A 15,355-nucleotide genomic window follows, 5' to 3' on the forward strand; every position below is an offset into this window, starting at 1 on the left:
GTGTTTAATTTGGTAGACCACATAAAGGTGAATCAGCATCAAAAACAAACTTAGCAAGGTGTATTAAGGAAATGATATATTCAGCATACATATTAAAGAAACGCCAGGCTCTAGAAATTATCAGAGACCATTCCACAATAGCTCAGTCTTCCTCTTGGGCTTCATTGGCTATATATCCTTAGACATTTGTAAAGCTGCAACAGTTTTCTTTACATTCTTTTATAAAACATTATAGATTGGAAGTTCTCGCAAAATAAGATTCTTCTTTGGAGTAAGAATTCTCAGAACGGGCTTAACATCATACCACCTAGTATAACCTGACTTTGGTACTTCCCAACCACTCAGCACTGGTATAGCAGGGTGAGAAAGGAAGGAGAAATGTATACTTGCTTGATAATTCCTTTTCCTTTAGTCCGACTACACCAAACCAGAAACCCATCTGAGATGGTAAAATTTATGGATTGCAGGTTTTTGTTAATTATCAAGCACACAATTAAAAAAAAAAAATCATAATTATTTGGCATTACTAAAATTTATTTCAGAAACTTTAAAGAGGTTAATCTTATAAACTTTTCTAGTTACTTTTGAAAAATCTTTAATAATAAATTTTAATACATGGTTAATATTTTGAAGTTTAATAAACTACATTTTCATGGAAATACTGGCCTTAACTATCCTGCACCACACATAAATAGTGATGATGTCACAGAAAGTCATGTGATCTGCCTCCAACTTCTAGAAAAGGAACATACTCCAATCATTCTGGACTTCTGTAGCTGGACCAAAGGAAAGGAAATTATCAGGTAAATACAAATTTCTCCTCACTCAAAACACAATTAAGCTCTGAAGCTCATTGCCAGAAGATGTGGTAAAGGCAGTTAGTATAGCTTGGTTTAAAAAAGGTTTGGACAAATTCTTGGAGAAAAACTCAATAAACTATTAACCAAGCAAACTTGGGAAAAGCCACTACTTATCCTTGAGCATTAGCATCATGGAATCTATCTACTATTTGGGATCCTGCCAGATACTGTGAACTAGATTTGCCACTGTTAGAAACAGGATTCTGGGCTTGATGGACCTAATATGGCAGTTCTTATGTTTTTATGTACCACTTGCTGACCTACTGAATATGGACCTATAAATGTCTATGTACCTTAGCTATTTATTACGTAACCACGTTCTCAGCTGGAAGAAATTAGTCAGTGATGATTGAAGTGGTACCAAATTCATTTGCAAGTTTCTCTAATTAGGATGTTGATTATGCTGTTTAACATATTTGTTGGATCTCTGAATATTTTATAAATATCATAATAATTCATTTATGATCAGTTTCAGGAACCACCATCGAGTATATCAAAATATACCATGTCTGAAGAGGAGGGAGAAGAAGAAGAAAATGAAAGAGTCTTTCAGAAATTACAGCTTTCTACCAAACAAAATAATATATATATCAAGAAAGCTGCAAAACTGAGGGTAATTATTGTACCTCTCCCATTTTTCTCACATTCTAAAAAGAGGGGGTCGGTTAAGAATAATGAGGCCGACATTCTAAAGATCTAGGCATTTAACTTAAGAAGCTAGGCTCGTAGATCTGACAAATTAAAAAATCTCCCTACTTGATTGCCTAAATTTAGATGCCTAAAAAGTGGTAGGGTTCAATTAGAGTCAAGTCAGTGAATCAGTTATGAATTCAGTTTTAATTTCCAGTACTAGACACTTAACTTAGATGCAGGCTGGAACCAGGGAATCAAGGTTCAAATCTTGCTGACACTCCTTGTGACCCTTCATTGTCTCATGTATAAATTTAGGAATCTATTTTCTAAGTTGCAGTATTTGCCCTGGAGGGTAAAAAATCATGTAATCCACTATCCTTTGTTACTGTGATTGGGGCAAAAGTGGCTATGTGGCTGACTGGCACTGTTTTTTAAAATGGGGATGCTGGGGGGTCACGTGAGGGGATGAGCTGAAGCAGACGTGCCTAGCTTCGGCTCCCTGCTCCACGGCACGAAATCACTGGCGAATATCCCTTAGCACGGCGAAAATCTTAATTTTCAACCGAGGTCAGGCGGCACATGTCGATTGTCAATTTTATGAACCGATCGCCGGAAGTAATGACGAGCAAAAGCACCAGAAAAGAAAAAGAAAAGGTGAAACTGGCTGCTGAGAACAAGATGGCCGCCGCCACATGCGAGTCCGGGCAAACGCAGCAAGGATATTTCACAGCGGAGGCCTTAAAGGACATAATCGTATCCACTTTGGATGAAAAATTAGCCGGGATATCAGAGAAGCTATCGGAGGTAAGGGAAGCCCTCACGGAATTAGGTCCCCGAATTGATCACACAGAGGGACGCATCTCCCTGCTTGAAGACGATATGACGGCGCAAACGGGGAAACTGAGTAAGCAGGAGGAGTCCATTAAAGAATTACAAAGCAAACTGGACGATTTAGAAAATCGGGCGAGGAGGGCAAACCTTAGATTTTTAGGACTCCCGGAGACGGTAGATGAAAGACAGCTTGAGGCTTTCCTGGAAGATTGGCTACCGGAGGCAGTGGGGGAACCCGAGCTCAAGGGCAAGCTACATATTGAGAGGGCGCACAGGGTGGGCCCACGCAAAGAGTCTGATAACCGCCCCAGGATAGCAATAGCAAAAATTTTAAGTTTTGCCCATAAACAAAAATTATGGCTGGCATACAGGAAGAAGGGAGACATTGACTACAAGGGACATAAGATTAGAATTACCCAGGATTTTTCAACCAAAGTCTCCCAACTGAGAAGAGCATTCTCCCCTACATGTTCTACACTGGTAGAGAAGCAGATAAAATTTGCTATGCAATACCCGGCCACCCTAAAGATATGGCACGGAGGGAAAGGCCATACGTTTGAATCCCCGGAGGCAGCGCAAAAATTTCTGACATCGCTAAAATTATGAGGCCACTCCTATATTCTGTAGCAAGTCGTCATTTTAGTCAATAATGTCTGTTTGCATTTACAAATTGTGTCGTGGAGCAGGGTCACTTCAGGAACGTGATCTCCAGAGCCTCTGGGAAGAGGAATCTCTATTTTAGTAATCCCTGACAGGGGATTTTGGGTTGGGAATGGGTAAAGGGAGTGGAGGGGATAGGGACTATAAGTTTGGATTAGGGCTTGAGGGTAATTGCAGCTGTGATGAACTGAGTCTGGACACTGGCATTATTCTATTGGAACTGCAAATGGGGACGCAAGGGAGAGTTAGGATATCTGAGGAATACTACTCGGCACTTCTTGAGAAAGTAGAGGGTCAGGTTAGGCTGGGAGCCTGGACCTCCTATGTAACAGTCTTTCTGATTGTCAAACAGATTGAACTTCCTGTCCATGAGTAAGTTCCGGATAATATCGTGGAATGTGGATGGACTAGGTTCCCCAATAAAGAGGAAGACAGTATTTCAGCATCTCAAAAGGTTAAAAGTCAATATTACATGCCTACAAGAAACTCATTTGCCGGACAAAGAAAATAAAAAACTACGCAGGGAATGGGTCTCTGAATGTTATTATTCTACAGCTAAAGGAAAAAAAGGGGGAGTAGCCATTTTAGTTAATAAAAACACTCCTTTCACTTTAAGTAAAGAAATAGCGGATCCAGAAGGTCGGTACTTGATACTAACAGGCACCTTAGCAGGGAAACCCATAACATTATGTAACATTTATGGGCCGAACACGCCAGATCATTGTTTTTTCAGTACCATTATTAATCTATTGCTGGTTCATGCGCATGGGGATATTATGGTGGCAGGGGACATGAACTGTGTCATGGATGCCACGCTGGACAAATCTCTACTCCCCAAAGGATATCGCCAAAAGCAAAAGACGGGAGTGCAGCAGCTATGTAAACAGCTCCGCTTAATAGATCCATGGCGAATATTAAATCCAACATCAAGGGATTACACTCACGTGTCGAGAGCTCACGGAACGATGTCTCGAATAGACTATCTTTTAGTGGCGAATAATATGTTTACAAAAGTGGAATCGGCAGATATAGGTGTCATGGGGATTGCAGACCATGCACCAATTTGGATAGATCTGTGGTCATCTTCGAACAGGAAATCACATAAGTCGTGGAGATTACCTGGCCATCTCCTTCAGGATAAGGAATTTCATCAATACTTAAGGTCTCAATGGGACCTTTTCTATGAACACAACAGCCAACATAAGGAAGACATCACCCTATTCTGGGAAACAAGCAAAGTAGTGTTGAGAGGTGCAATAATTGCTTATACCGTAAAAAAGAATAAACAATTGAACAATACAATTCTGGCTTTGGAAACGCAATTGCAAACAGCGAAGGCTAAATTAGCAGTGGATCCTTCTCAATCTAACAAAGCCTCGTTCTGGGCGTGCTTACAATCTCTGAACGCGCACTTACATTTAAGATCAACAAAATCTATTAAATCATCGGATCACTTCTTTTTCCGGCAGGGAAATAAATCCAGCAAATTGCTGGCCCGAATGGTAGCCACCCAAAGGAAAAAATCATACATTACCGGATTAAAAACTACCTCGGGACTTTATACAACGTCTACAGAGGGTGTCCTGGATGTCCTACGGCAATATTACGAACATTTGTACCGAGAGGATCGGGAGGGAACACAGCTGGATGAAGATGCCTTTTTCCGGGACATCGACATGCCATCTCTTACAGACTTACAAAAAGATTTTCTCACCAGACCGATCACAGCGGGGGAAGTGCTGGGAGTGATTAAGATAGGTAAGAGTCATAAGTCACCAGGCCCTGATGGCTTCCCGGCTGAATACTATAAGGTCCTAAGCGAACAGCTTAAAGAAGTACTAGCCTCATTTTATAATAAAGCTTGGAAGGAGACTGGTTTTCCACCTACATTCAACACCGCTTTTATTACAGTCTTACCTAAGCCCGGGAAGAATCCGGACCAGGCTGCCTCCTACAGACCAATCTCACTCCTGAACTATGATTTAAAACTTTACGCTCGGCTCCTTGCCATTCAGATGGGAGCCATTATGCCCCATATTATTTCTTCTCATCAAGCAGGATTCGAGAAAGGAAGGAATGCGGGAGCGCATGTACTCCGGTTGGTGGCGGCAATGGAGACCTCACATCACCTTCAGACCAGGGCTATGGCCGTAAGTTTTGACTCCGAGAAAGCTTTCGACCGAGTGTCGTGGTCTTACATGTTCTCCGTATTGAGGAGATTTGGCTTTCCGGACACAATCATTAAGGCGATTTCTATCCTATATGATAATCCAAAGTCGTATATTGTGGCCAACGATTCCATTTCTTCAGAAATCCCGATCCAGAGAGGCGTAAGGCAGGGATGCCCTTTATCGCTGATTTTGTACATCCTTGCCCTGGACCCTCTCCTTAGGAAACTGGCACACTCTTCGGAAATCCAAGGACAACAAATTGGGAGGGACAGTTTTACCATCGCAGCATTTGCAGATGACATGCTGGTATATATGACGAATCCCACGTTGGCTCTGCCGCATGTCCTACAGCTGCAATCAGACTTCGGTAAGTTTGCTGGCTTAAAAATAAATGTAGATAAGTGCGAAGCCTTGGATGTTACTGGGGGCCTGCAAAATAGTTGGCCGGGTACTTTTCCATTAAAGTGGGTTCCCACTTCTCTGAAGTACCTGGGCGTCCAAATCCCGGCACAACCCAAGGATATATATGCGCTGAATGTACTCCCCCGGAAGCAAAAGCTTATCAGTAACTTGCAAGCCTGGCAAACATTACCACTATCCCTCTCTGGAAAAATTTTACTCCTTAAAATGAAAGAAATCTCTAAATGGCTATACTTATTTAGCATGCTCCCCATATGGTTGAAGAAAAAGGATGTGAAGGACATGAATACAGAGTTACGTAAATATTTATGGAATGGAAAGCGGGCGAGAGTACCCTTAACAACACTCATGAGATCAAAAAGTGAGGGGGGCCTGAACTGTCCCAGTTTGAGAGTGTATAACTGTGCATGCCTGGCGAGACATATAAAGGACTGGCTATTTACAACAGAAGGATGTTCCCCCACACAATTTATTACGCAATGGGTGGCACCTTTTCATCCCGGTGCACTCCTACAATGCCCAATCAAGATGCTCCCACAGCACTTTAAATCGAGTGTGATCATACAACCGCTAAGAGGGGCATGGAAACATATCTGCTTTTTGTTACATCTTAGACCGGAGAACACTGTTTGTCAGTCGATCACGGGGAACCCAAGGTTTACACCGGGGATCTTTCAAGGTCTGTTTCAGCGCTGGCGACAGCAAGGACTATCGACGATCATACACCTGTTCAACTGGTCGGCAGACCCAGTTCAACTGCACAGCTTTCAAGAGTTACAGGACAGGTACGGCATACCGAAGGAAGATTTTTATGGATACCTACAAATCAGAAGTTACGTCCAGGAGCATCTTCAAACCATCTCGTCCTTCGTGCTCTCTTACCATTTAATACACATCTTACAAGGTCCAGATGGAAAACGGGAACGATGTGCCGATTACTATCGGGCGCTCATGACGTTATCGCATCCAAAAAATTTCACTGCCTTAACAGAAAAATGGAATCGATGGTTGCCTAGTCCTATCTCAGAGACGGACCTGGAGGAATGTTTCAGTAGAATCCCTAAGACCTGCGAGAATGTGGCATTACGGGATAAATTATATAAATTTTACTATCAAGCCTTTTATACGCAATACATCGCTTTCCAAATGGGCCTCATTACCGAACAAGCATGTATTCGATGCCAGGCAGATAAACCAGATTATTACCACAGTTTCTGGTTATGCCCGGTAGTGGAGAGATTTTGGCGTTCATTACAAAGGATTCTGCTTAAGCTGTGGGACATTTCAATACCAATGGACCCCATATTGTGGCTATTTGGGGTGGGAGTAGAAGATGAGTTCTTTGTGGACACATATCGATTCCAATTCTTTAGCAAACTTACTATGACCGCTTTGGATGCTATACTAGCCCAATGGCTTATACCGAAGCCTCAATATCAGACGGTTTGGAAAACTAAATTCCATCAACTACTTCAACGTGAACAATTAACAGCTTCTCAAAAATCTGTTAACTACCAAGATATTTCGACAAATATTTGGAGAGATTATTTGACTCTAATGCCACAGGAAGCCGTACCATACTTGCAGTAGGGACAGATGGAATCTGACTAGAAGTCCCTTCTAACTCCGCAAGGAGCTCTCCTAATTATGCAGAAAGGGTTTTATATGGTACATTAGATAACCGTTGAGGCATGCTTATCTGTTTATCTGTATATTTGTATAATTGTCTGAATATTAATTAATGCAAAAAGCAGATTCCAGCACCTATGACATGATGCCCCAAGACATATTTGCCTAGGCCGAGTGACTTTCCAATAGTGTAGGGGGACTTGAACCTGGCAATAGAAGATACTTATCTTAGAGAGTGGATGCCTGTTCTAGATACCCTTGCAGGAGAGGTTATAACAGACTCAGTTTCTTCTTGTTTATACGGTGCCCTACAGGGAGGGGGGAGGGGAACAGGGGGGGGGGGGGAAGGGGGGAGGGGACAACCTTGCCTGGATTAACGGACCCTGTTTAAGCTGGGTTCTTAACAGGGAGGGGTCTAGGGACTCAGCAATGGACGGCCATGGAAATGGGAGAAATAGAAAAATTCAAACAGTGGAGAGGTATATTCAGACAGGGGGTTATACTGGGAAATCACAAACAGGGAGACACGGCGGATGTTTAGAAGCTGAGCAAGTGGACAGAGTGTATTATATTATATTACATTATAAATAGTTATCTGTCCCGAATTCTAAGGATCCCAGTCAAGACTGTATGTTGGTTAAGTGAACTATCCAGCTGGACTGCTTAGCCCTGCCTGTGGTACAGGACTGGGGAATGTGGAGGTTATATATATACCAAGTGGTATAAATGGGGAGTAACCAAGGCTAGGAGTGCGAACTGATCAGTCTGGCCCTCGTTCTGTAGTGTTGGGTAACGTTCTTTGGGACACTTTACAGTAATCATTGTGCTTAATGTACCCTATTGTTCAATTATGGCTTGTACTGTTGCTCAAATGTTATCCTCTCTAACGTTTCTAACGTTCATTTTTAACGTTTCTTACTGTTTTTACTTCTGAGCTCTACTTTTGAGTCTGGCAAATGTTGAGTTATGTGCTGACCGGTTATCTGTTGAAATTTGCAAATATTTTGTCAAACTGCAATCTTGTACAAGAATTCTCTGCTGTTAATAAACATACTTAAACAAAAAAAAAATGGGGATGCTGGAACGCCTTGGGTTCCACTAGACCATTGACTTGTGAGAAGTGAAGGGGGGAGGGGGGGTAAAGAGGGCTGTGGGGGATCAGGTGGACCAGAGGATGGGGGGAATTATTTTAATCCAAGGGGGAGGGGATTTGAAAAGAGTGGAGTTTGAAAGGGTGGGATCGGGGCAGTTGAAGACACTTTTTTGGAGATACATTTTCTATTTTGGCTGCCTCAGGGGGTGGCAGGGAGGTTGGTATGGGGGTCTCAATAGACTTCCACAGAGGGTTTCACAGTACCAGGGGAGAAGCTGGAAGTTACTCGAGCCCTTTAAGGATACATCCTGAGATTATCAGGACTTGTTAACATCCCGATGCTCCTGGAGAAAGTTATACCTCTTGAGGTATAGATAGCTTGCAATCAAATAACGTGGCTTGCAAATTTTGAGGCAAGCTGTGTTATTTGCACAAAACTTCAATATGTATGACCTGATTTCCATGCATTGCATGTAAACTGCCACAAATCAGCTCATTTTAATACCATGGCTCATTTTAATACCCTGTGGCAAAGCCCTAATGCAGCTTAGCAAATGTTTGCCCTTAGATTGTAAATCCTTAGGGGACAGAGAAATGCCTACAGTATCTTAATATAATCTACTTTGAAGTGGCTGACTAGTCATGGAAGGTAAAATATAAATTAAAAAATGTAATTAAAGTTAGGGGAAAGAATAGCAGGTCTAAATTTAGAGGCCTTAATTTGTGGTTCCTAAAATTAGATGCCCATTTTCAGCAAACATATGTGCCTAAGTCAGGGGTGGCCATCTCCCATCCTTAAGAACCACAAACAGGCCTGGTTGTCAGGATATCCACAATGAATATTCATGAGAGAGATTTGCATACAGAAGAGGTTGTATATGCAAATCTATCTCATACATATTCATTGTAAAAATCCTGAAAACCAGTCCTGTTTGTGGTTCTTGAGGACCAGACTTGGCCACCCCTAGCCTAAATTTGAAAACTTTGGACTCCTACATTCAGTCGAAAGCAGACATCTAACTTAAGAGCCTACTTAGACCTAGAGCCACTAAGCTGTGATGTTTTTTGTAAGAGAGTTTCTACTATCATGGGAGGGGAGGTATTGCCACAATAGTGGAGCCCTTTCCCCTGAAAAAACATTGTGGCCCTTTGATGGTAGCCCTAACCTCAAGGGACTGCCATCGCCTTAAAGAGCCAGACAAAAAACAAATTGCCTTAGCTCAACCCAGGGTCACCACTTAAGGCGACCCTGACTGCCCAAAAGTTCAAAAATAGAAGAAGATACCCATGCAGCAAAGGCCCCTCTAATTCCCTCCCCCCCTCCCCCCGCCACTAGGTAAAAGCATTCAGTTGGGTTCCAGACTCCACAACCTCCTTCACTCCCAAGGCAAATAAATGCAATATGTTCAGCATCAGCCTCTCACCCCTTCACATGTATCAATAAACATCATTGGGGGTTCAGGGGTCTCACCTCCTTACCCCCCAAAGTGGGGAAATTACCAAAAAGGGGTTCTGAGCCCCCCCTCCACTGCCCTGGGTGTCCCGCAGTACAGAAGTTGTGGGCCCATCAGAGAACTTTCTTGCGAAGTTTGCGAGGTACGACAGTCTTCCCAAGCGGTACTGTGGCAGAGGCTGCAAGTAGGACACGAGCAGGGTCGATGATATGTCGCCGCGGCTCCAGGGTGTCATCAGGGATGAATGAGTGGGAACAGGCGTCCGCCTTGACATTCTTGGCCATGGGTCAATACCGGAGAATGAAGTTGAAGTGGGTGAAGAAGAAAGCCCTTCGGGCCTGCCACAGGTTCAGGTGTTGGGCTTGGTGCAAGTATTCCAGATTTTTGTGATGTATGTACACTAGGGATGTGAATCGTTTTTTGACGATTTAAAAAAATCGTCAGATATTTTTTAAATAATCAAAAATTGTTAAGAGTCGCGATACAATAGAAATTCCCCCGATTTATCGCGAAAAATCGTAAATCGGGGGAGGGGGAGGGCGGGGAAAACCGGCACACCAAAACAACCCCTAAACCTACCCCGACCCTATAAAATGAATCCCTTACCTTCTCCCACCCTCCCGAACCCCCCCAAAACGTTTTAAGAGTACCTGGTGGTCCAGTGGGGGCGCGGGGACCGATCACCCACTCTCGGTCCATCGGCGCCATTTTGGCTGCCACTCAAAAATGGCGCCGATGGCCTGATAAAAAAAAAACCACCCAACCCTTTAAAAACGACCCCTTAGCTTCCCCCACCCTCCCGATCCTCCCAAAACATTTTAAAATTACCTGGTGGTCTAGTGGTGGTCCCGGGAGTGATCTCCCATTCTCAGGCCGTCGGCTGCCACTCATAAAGATGGCGCCGATAGCCCTTTGCCCTTACCATATGACAGGGTATCCGTGCCATTGGCCGGCCCCTGTCACATGGTAGGAGCACTGGCTGTCCGCCGCCGTCTTTAAAGATGGCCGCCACCGTCAAGAGCCCTGACATCATCTGAGGGGGCCAGTGGCATCTTCCCACCTCGGGGCCTTTATATCCCTGCAGGAGGCGCAGGCGGCGCAAGCACACGCCTCGGGGAAGGACCAGGAGGGGAAGAAGTCAGCGGGGTTCCACGTGCTGGCCGGTCCGGGGTGGCCTCGGCGGCATGGGAGAGTCACCGGCCATGTCAGGAGGAGCTGGATGCTGCAACCCTGAGAGCCGGGGGTTAGAAAAGAGTATCGGAGATCTGGGGAGGCTGGCCGGGACAGCCTGTGGCCGGTGAGTATAACAACATATTACTCCCTGGGCATGCATGCTCATACATCAAGCCCAATGGACCTTGCAATCCCAGTGGCTTCAAGCCACTCAAGATCTACAGGACTGCATTAGAGTCAAGCCATACTTCCAGGACTCCTTGTCCTGGAAGCGGGAAATTTCCAACCTGGAGCGGGGGGAGTATCCTTCCAAATTCCTCGAGTCCAAATTGTTCTGATGATAAATGTGTACACCCTGGGCTGGGAAGCTCATGGAGATAGACTCATCACCCAGGGACTCTTGGCCACCCTAGAACATCTCTGTCAAATCTTCTTCCTGGAGCTCCGGGCTGGACTATGGACTTTCAGATCAGTTGTCCAGCACAATTCTGCTGATCTAGACAGACAATCAAGTGGTGATGTAGTGAATTAACAAGGAGGGAGGTATAGACTCTTACCTCCTGTGTCGAGGCAGTCAAGATTTGGTCCTGGGCCCTCTCCCATGGGATGGGACTCAGAGCAATATATCTGACTGGTACAGAGAATGGGATAGCGGACAGACTGTGTACTTTCTTCAGACTCCACGAATGGTCCCTGAACGAGGGAGTAGCGAATCAGATCTTCCACCTCTGGGGAAGCCCGGAGGTGGATTTGTTCATGGCTCCTTGGAATAGGAAGGTTCCTCAGATCTAATTCCATGGACAGAAAGTCCTATGGACTGAAGTGGAGGAGGTTATCCATGTGGTGTGAACAAAAGGCCCTAGACCCTTTCCCTGTTCACCACAAAAACTGCTTGACTACCTTCTACATCTCTCCGAAGCTCTTCTCAAGACCAACTCTGCAAGAGTTCATTTGAGTGGAATTGGCACATATCACCATGGTGTAGAGAGTAAACCCATCTCTGTATAGCCTTTAGTTGTACATTTCATATGAGGGCTGCTTCAGCTGAAGCCTCCTGCTGTGTCCTGGGACCTCAACGTGGTTGAGGTTCATCTGATGAAAACTCTTTTTGAGGTGCTGCACTCCTGTGACCTTAAGTACCTGACCTGGAAGGTTGTGTTTTTGGTGGTGGTCACTTCAGCAAGCAGGGTCAGAGAGCTCCAGGTCTTAGTAACTTATCCACCTTACACTTTTTCATGATAGGGTGGTTTTATGCATATACCCTACGTTCTTGCCTAAGGTGGTGTTGGACTTCCATCTTAACCAGTCCATTGTCCTGACAAAATTCTTTCTCAGACCCCATTTGCACCAAGATGAACAAGCCCTGCACAGTTTGGACTGCAAGAGAGCCTTAGCCTTCTATCTGGAGTGGACAGAAGCCCATAGACAGTCCACCCAGCTTTTTATTTATTTTGATTAGAACAGAATGGGGATTTATATTGTCATGTAGATGCTTTCCAATTGGCTAGCAGACTGCATCTCCTTCTGTTATGCCGAGGTTGGATTGCATCTTGGGAGTCATGTCAAGGCTCACTCTGTTCAAGCCATGGCAGCATTTGGGGCCCACTTATAAGAGTTCCCATGGAGGAGATCTGCAGAGCTGCAACATGGATTTCCATCCTCTCATTCACATCTCATTACTGTTGGATAGGGATGGCTGGCATGACAGCAGGTTTGTCCAGTCTATCCTTCTGAACTTGTTTAAGAACCCAACTTTGTTCCCGCTTAGGACCCATTCTTTCTGTTCAGGCTGCCCCCCTCCTGTTACCAATAAAACATTTTTGTTGCTGTTCCCATTGGCACCTGTCTTGTTGGTCCCCTTTTTTGTTGTGGGGGCTGCCTGTGACTAAGGATTTACTCATGTGTGAGAACTGCCATCCTGCTTGTCCTCAGAAAAAGCAGAGTTGCTTACCTAAAACAGGTGTTTTCCGAGAATAGCAGGTTGTCAATCCTATGAGACCCGCCTGCCTCCCCGTGGAGTTGGGTCTCCACTTTGTGGGTTTTATTCTTTAATATTTTCTTCTTGATTCTATGTTATAAGTCTGAGGGACCCTGCATGGACGTATGATAACAACAACATCCTCTCCCCAGCGCAACTTGGTTTCCGCAAATCCCGAAATACGGAATCTCTCCTATTATCTCTGTCGGACAACATCCTCATGAACCTTGAAAAAAAACAGCCCTGCCTGCTCATCCTCCTGGACTTATCTGCCGCATTCGACACAGTTAACCACGAATGTCTCATAGATAGATTAACTGAGATTGGTATAAAAAATACAGCCTTAAATTGGTTTAAATCCTTCCTCCAAAACAGGTTTTACAAAGTCAAGATCAACAGCAAAGAATCGGCTCCTTTCAGTTCCACCCTCGGAGTCCCTCAAGGCTCCTCATTATCACCTACATTATTCAACATCTATCTACTCCCGCTTTGTAAACTCCTATCTGATCTTAAGTTAATACATTATGTGTACGCAGACGACGTCCAAATCCTCTTACCGGTAACAGACTCCCTGGACAACACTCTACGCCGTTGGAACTCCTGCCTCTACTCCATTAATAACCTCCTTTCAAATCTCAACTTGATACTCAACACCGACAAGACAGAGTTTCTCCTAATCACACAGGATGGCAATTTATCTCTAAACAACTCTCTCCTTACAGCGCCCCCAACCACCTCTACCAGGGTCAGAAACCTTGGTGTAGTCATGGACAACCAACTGAGCTACACAGGTTTCATAAATAACATGGTAAAGGAGTGCTACTTCAAACTCCAAGTTTTAAAAAGATTAAGACCCCTCCTTCATTTTCACGATTTCAGGTCAGTCTTACAAGCTATCATTTTCTCAAAAATTGACTATTGCAATGCACTTCTACACGGCCTGCCAGAAAACTCTATCAAGCCCCTCCAGTTGCTTCAAAATGCAACTGCTAGGATTCTCACAAAGACAAACAAAAGGGACCACATAACACCAATCCTAAAGTAGCTTCATTGGCTCCCAGTCAAATTTAGGATCCTCTACAAGCTTTTATCTATCACCCAAAAAGCCTTTTTTTTTTTTCTTTATTTATTAATTTTCTTATCTTTACAGACAACAAATAGCCTATAACATAGCCTGCTACCATTAATCAATTTAGAAAGAAATATAAATGAAGAAATCTTAGCATTCCAGTATAAACCATTCTTCTGTATCATAGTTATAAGGCAATAAGGACCACAGAAATTTAACAGGAGCATACAAAGTAATTTCTAAATTAAAACAGGAAATTTAACAGATTCTCTTTTTATATATACCTCAAATGGCTTGGGTATCATTAATCTCACTCTTACATTTATCTATAAAAGCCCTTAGATGTACCGGTTCATAATAAACATATTTGTTATTCTTAAATGTAAATGTACATTTACAAGGATATTTAATTACCACTTGGATCCCCAAAGATTTGGCCTCTTGCATCATTTCTACACATTTTTTCCTTCTTATCTGAGTATCCTTCGTAAGATCTGGGTAGATCCATATTTTTTGACCATAATACTTTTTGTCACGATTCTGAAGAAATGTTCTCAAAATCATGTCTCTATCCATTTCATTTACAAAGGATACTAACAGTGTACCTCTAAATTCTATTTGTTCTTCCGAGGGTGCTTCAAGAAAAGCTGTCAAATCTGTTTCTATATTAACATCTAATACCCTGACTTCATTTCTGGCTCCTATACTAGGGACAAAGTATATTTTTGAGAGAACTGGTAATTTATCTTGTGAAATCGAAAGAACATTTACCAGATATTTTTTAAATGATTCTTTAGGTGAAATTAATTTCACACTTGGAAAATTTAATAGTCTCAAGTTTAAATATCTCATCCTATTTTCAATTCTTTCATAATTTCTTTTCATTAACTCGTCAGATTTAATCAAGTTAACCTGTATATCTTTCATAGATGACAATTGAGCGGAAATCTCATTTATCTTAACCTCATGGGTATTCACTACAGTGTTAATATCATTTACTTTATTATGAGATGCATTTATAGATTTAGTTAGCAATGTTATTGACTTTTCCATAGTCATCAAGGCCTTCCATATGGAGTCCAATGTAATCACCTCCGGTTGTATTATTTTTTCCATATTGAGATTAAATGACACACCTCCTTCCTGACAAACCTCCGAAATCTTTGAGATTTCTGTTGCCGGGTTTCCTTCACATCGATCTGGTGTTATGTTACCTCCTACAGGGGCACTTCCCAGTTCCTCCTCTGTGTTCATGAGATTGCATGTGTCTATCTGCTTCTCATGAACTAAACTTTGAAAGTGTCCCGGGGTTGGATGTGAGGGTATTTGAGGTGCTCCGGGGCTTAGAGAAGTCTGAATGTCCAAGAAGGTAAGGTTTTGCTCC

The 15,355-nt window shown here is 43.3% G+C and overlaps 1 protein-coding gene across 2 annotated transcripts in view; it reads left to right on the forward strand.

The window, feature by feature from the left end:
• Positions 1-15,355, forward strand: part of CFAP46 (cilia and flagella associated protein 46) — an 831,934-nt gene that overhangs the window by 609,737 nt on the left and 206,842 nt on the right. For both annotated transcript variants that reach the window (XM_029609979.1, XM_029609980.1), the window contains exon 43: positions 1,330-1,473. In XM_029609979.1, coding sequence (XP_029465839.1) covers positions 1,330-1,473 — 144 coding nt within the window. The remainder of the gene's footprint in view (positions 1-1,329; positions 1,474-15,355) is intronic.

This window comes from Rhinatrema bivittatum, chromosome 7 (assembly GCF_901001135.1).
Source record: "Rhinatrema bivittatum chromosome 7, aRhiBiv1.1, whole genome shotgun sequence".
NCBI classification, from domain to species: domain Eukaryota; kingdom Metazoa; phylum Chordata; class Amphibia; order Gymnophiona; family Rhinatrematidae; genus Rhinatrema; species Rhinatrema bivittatum.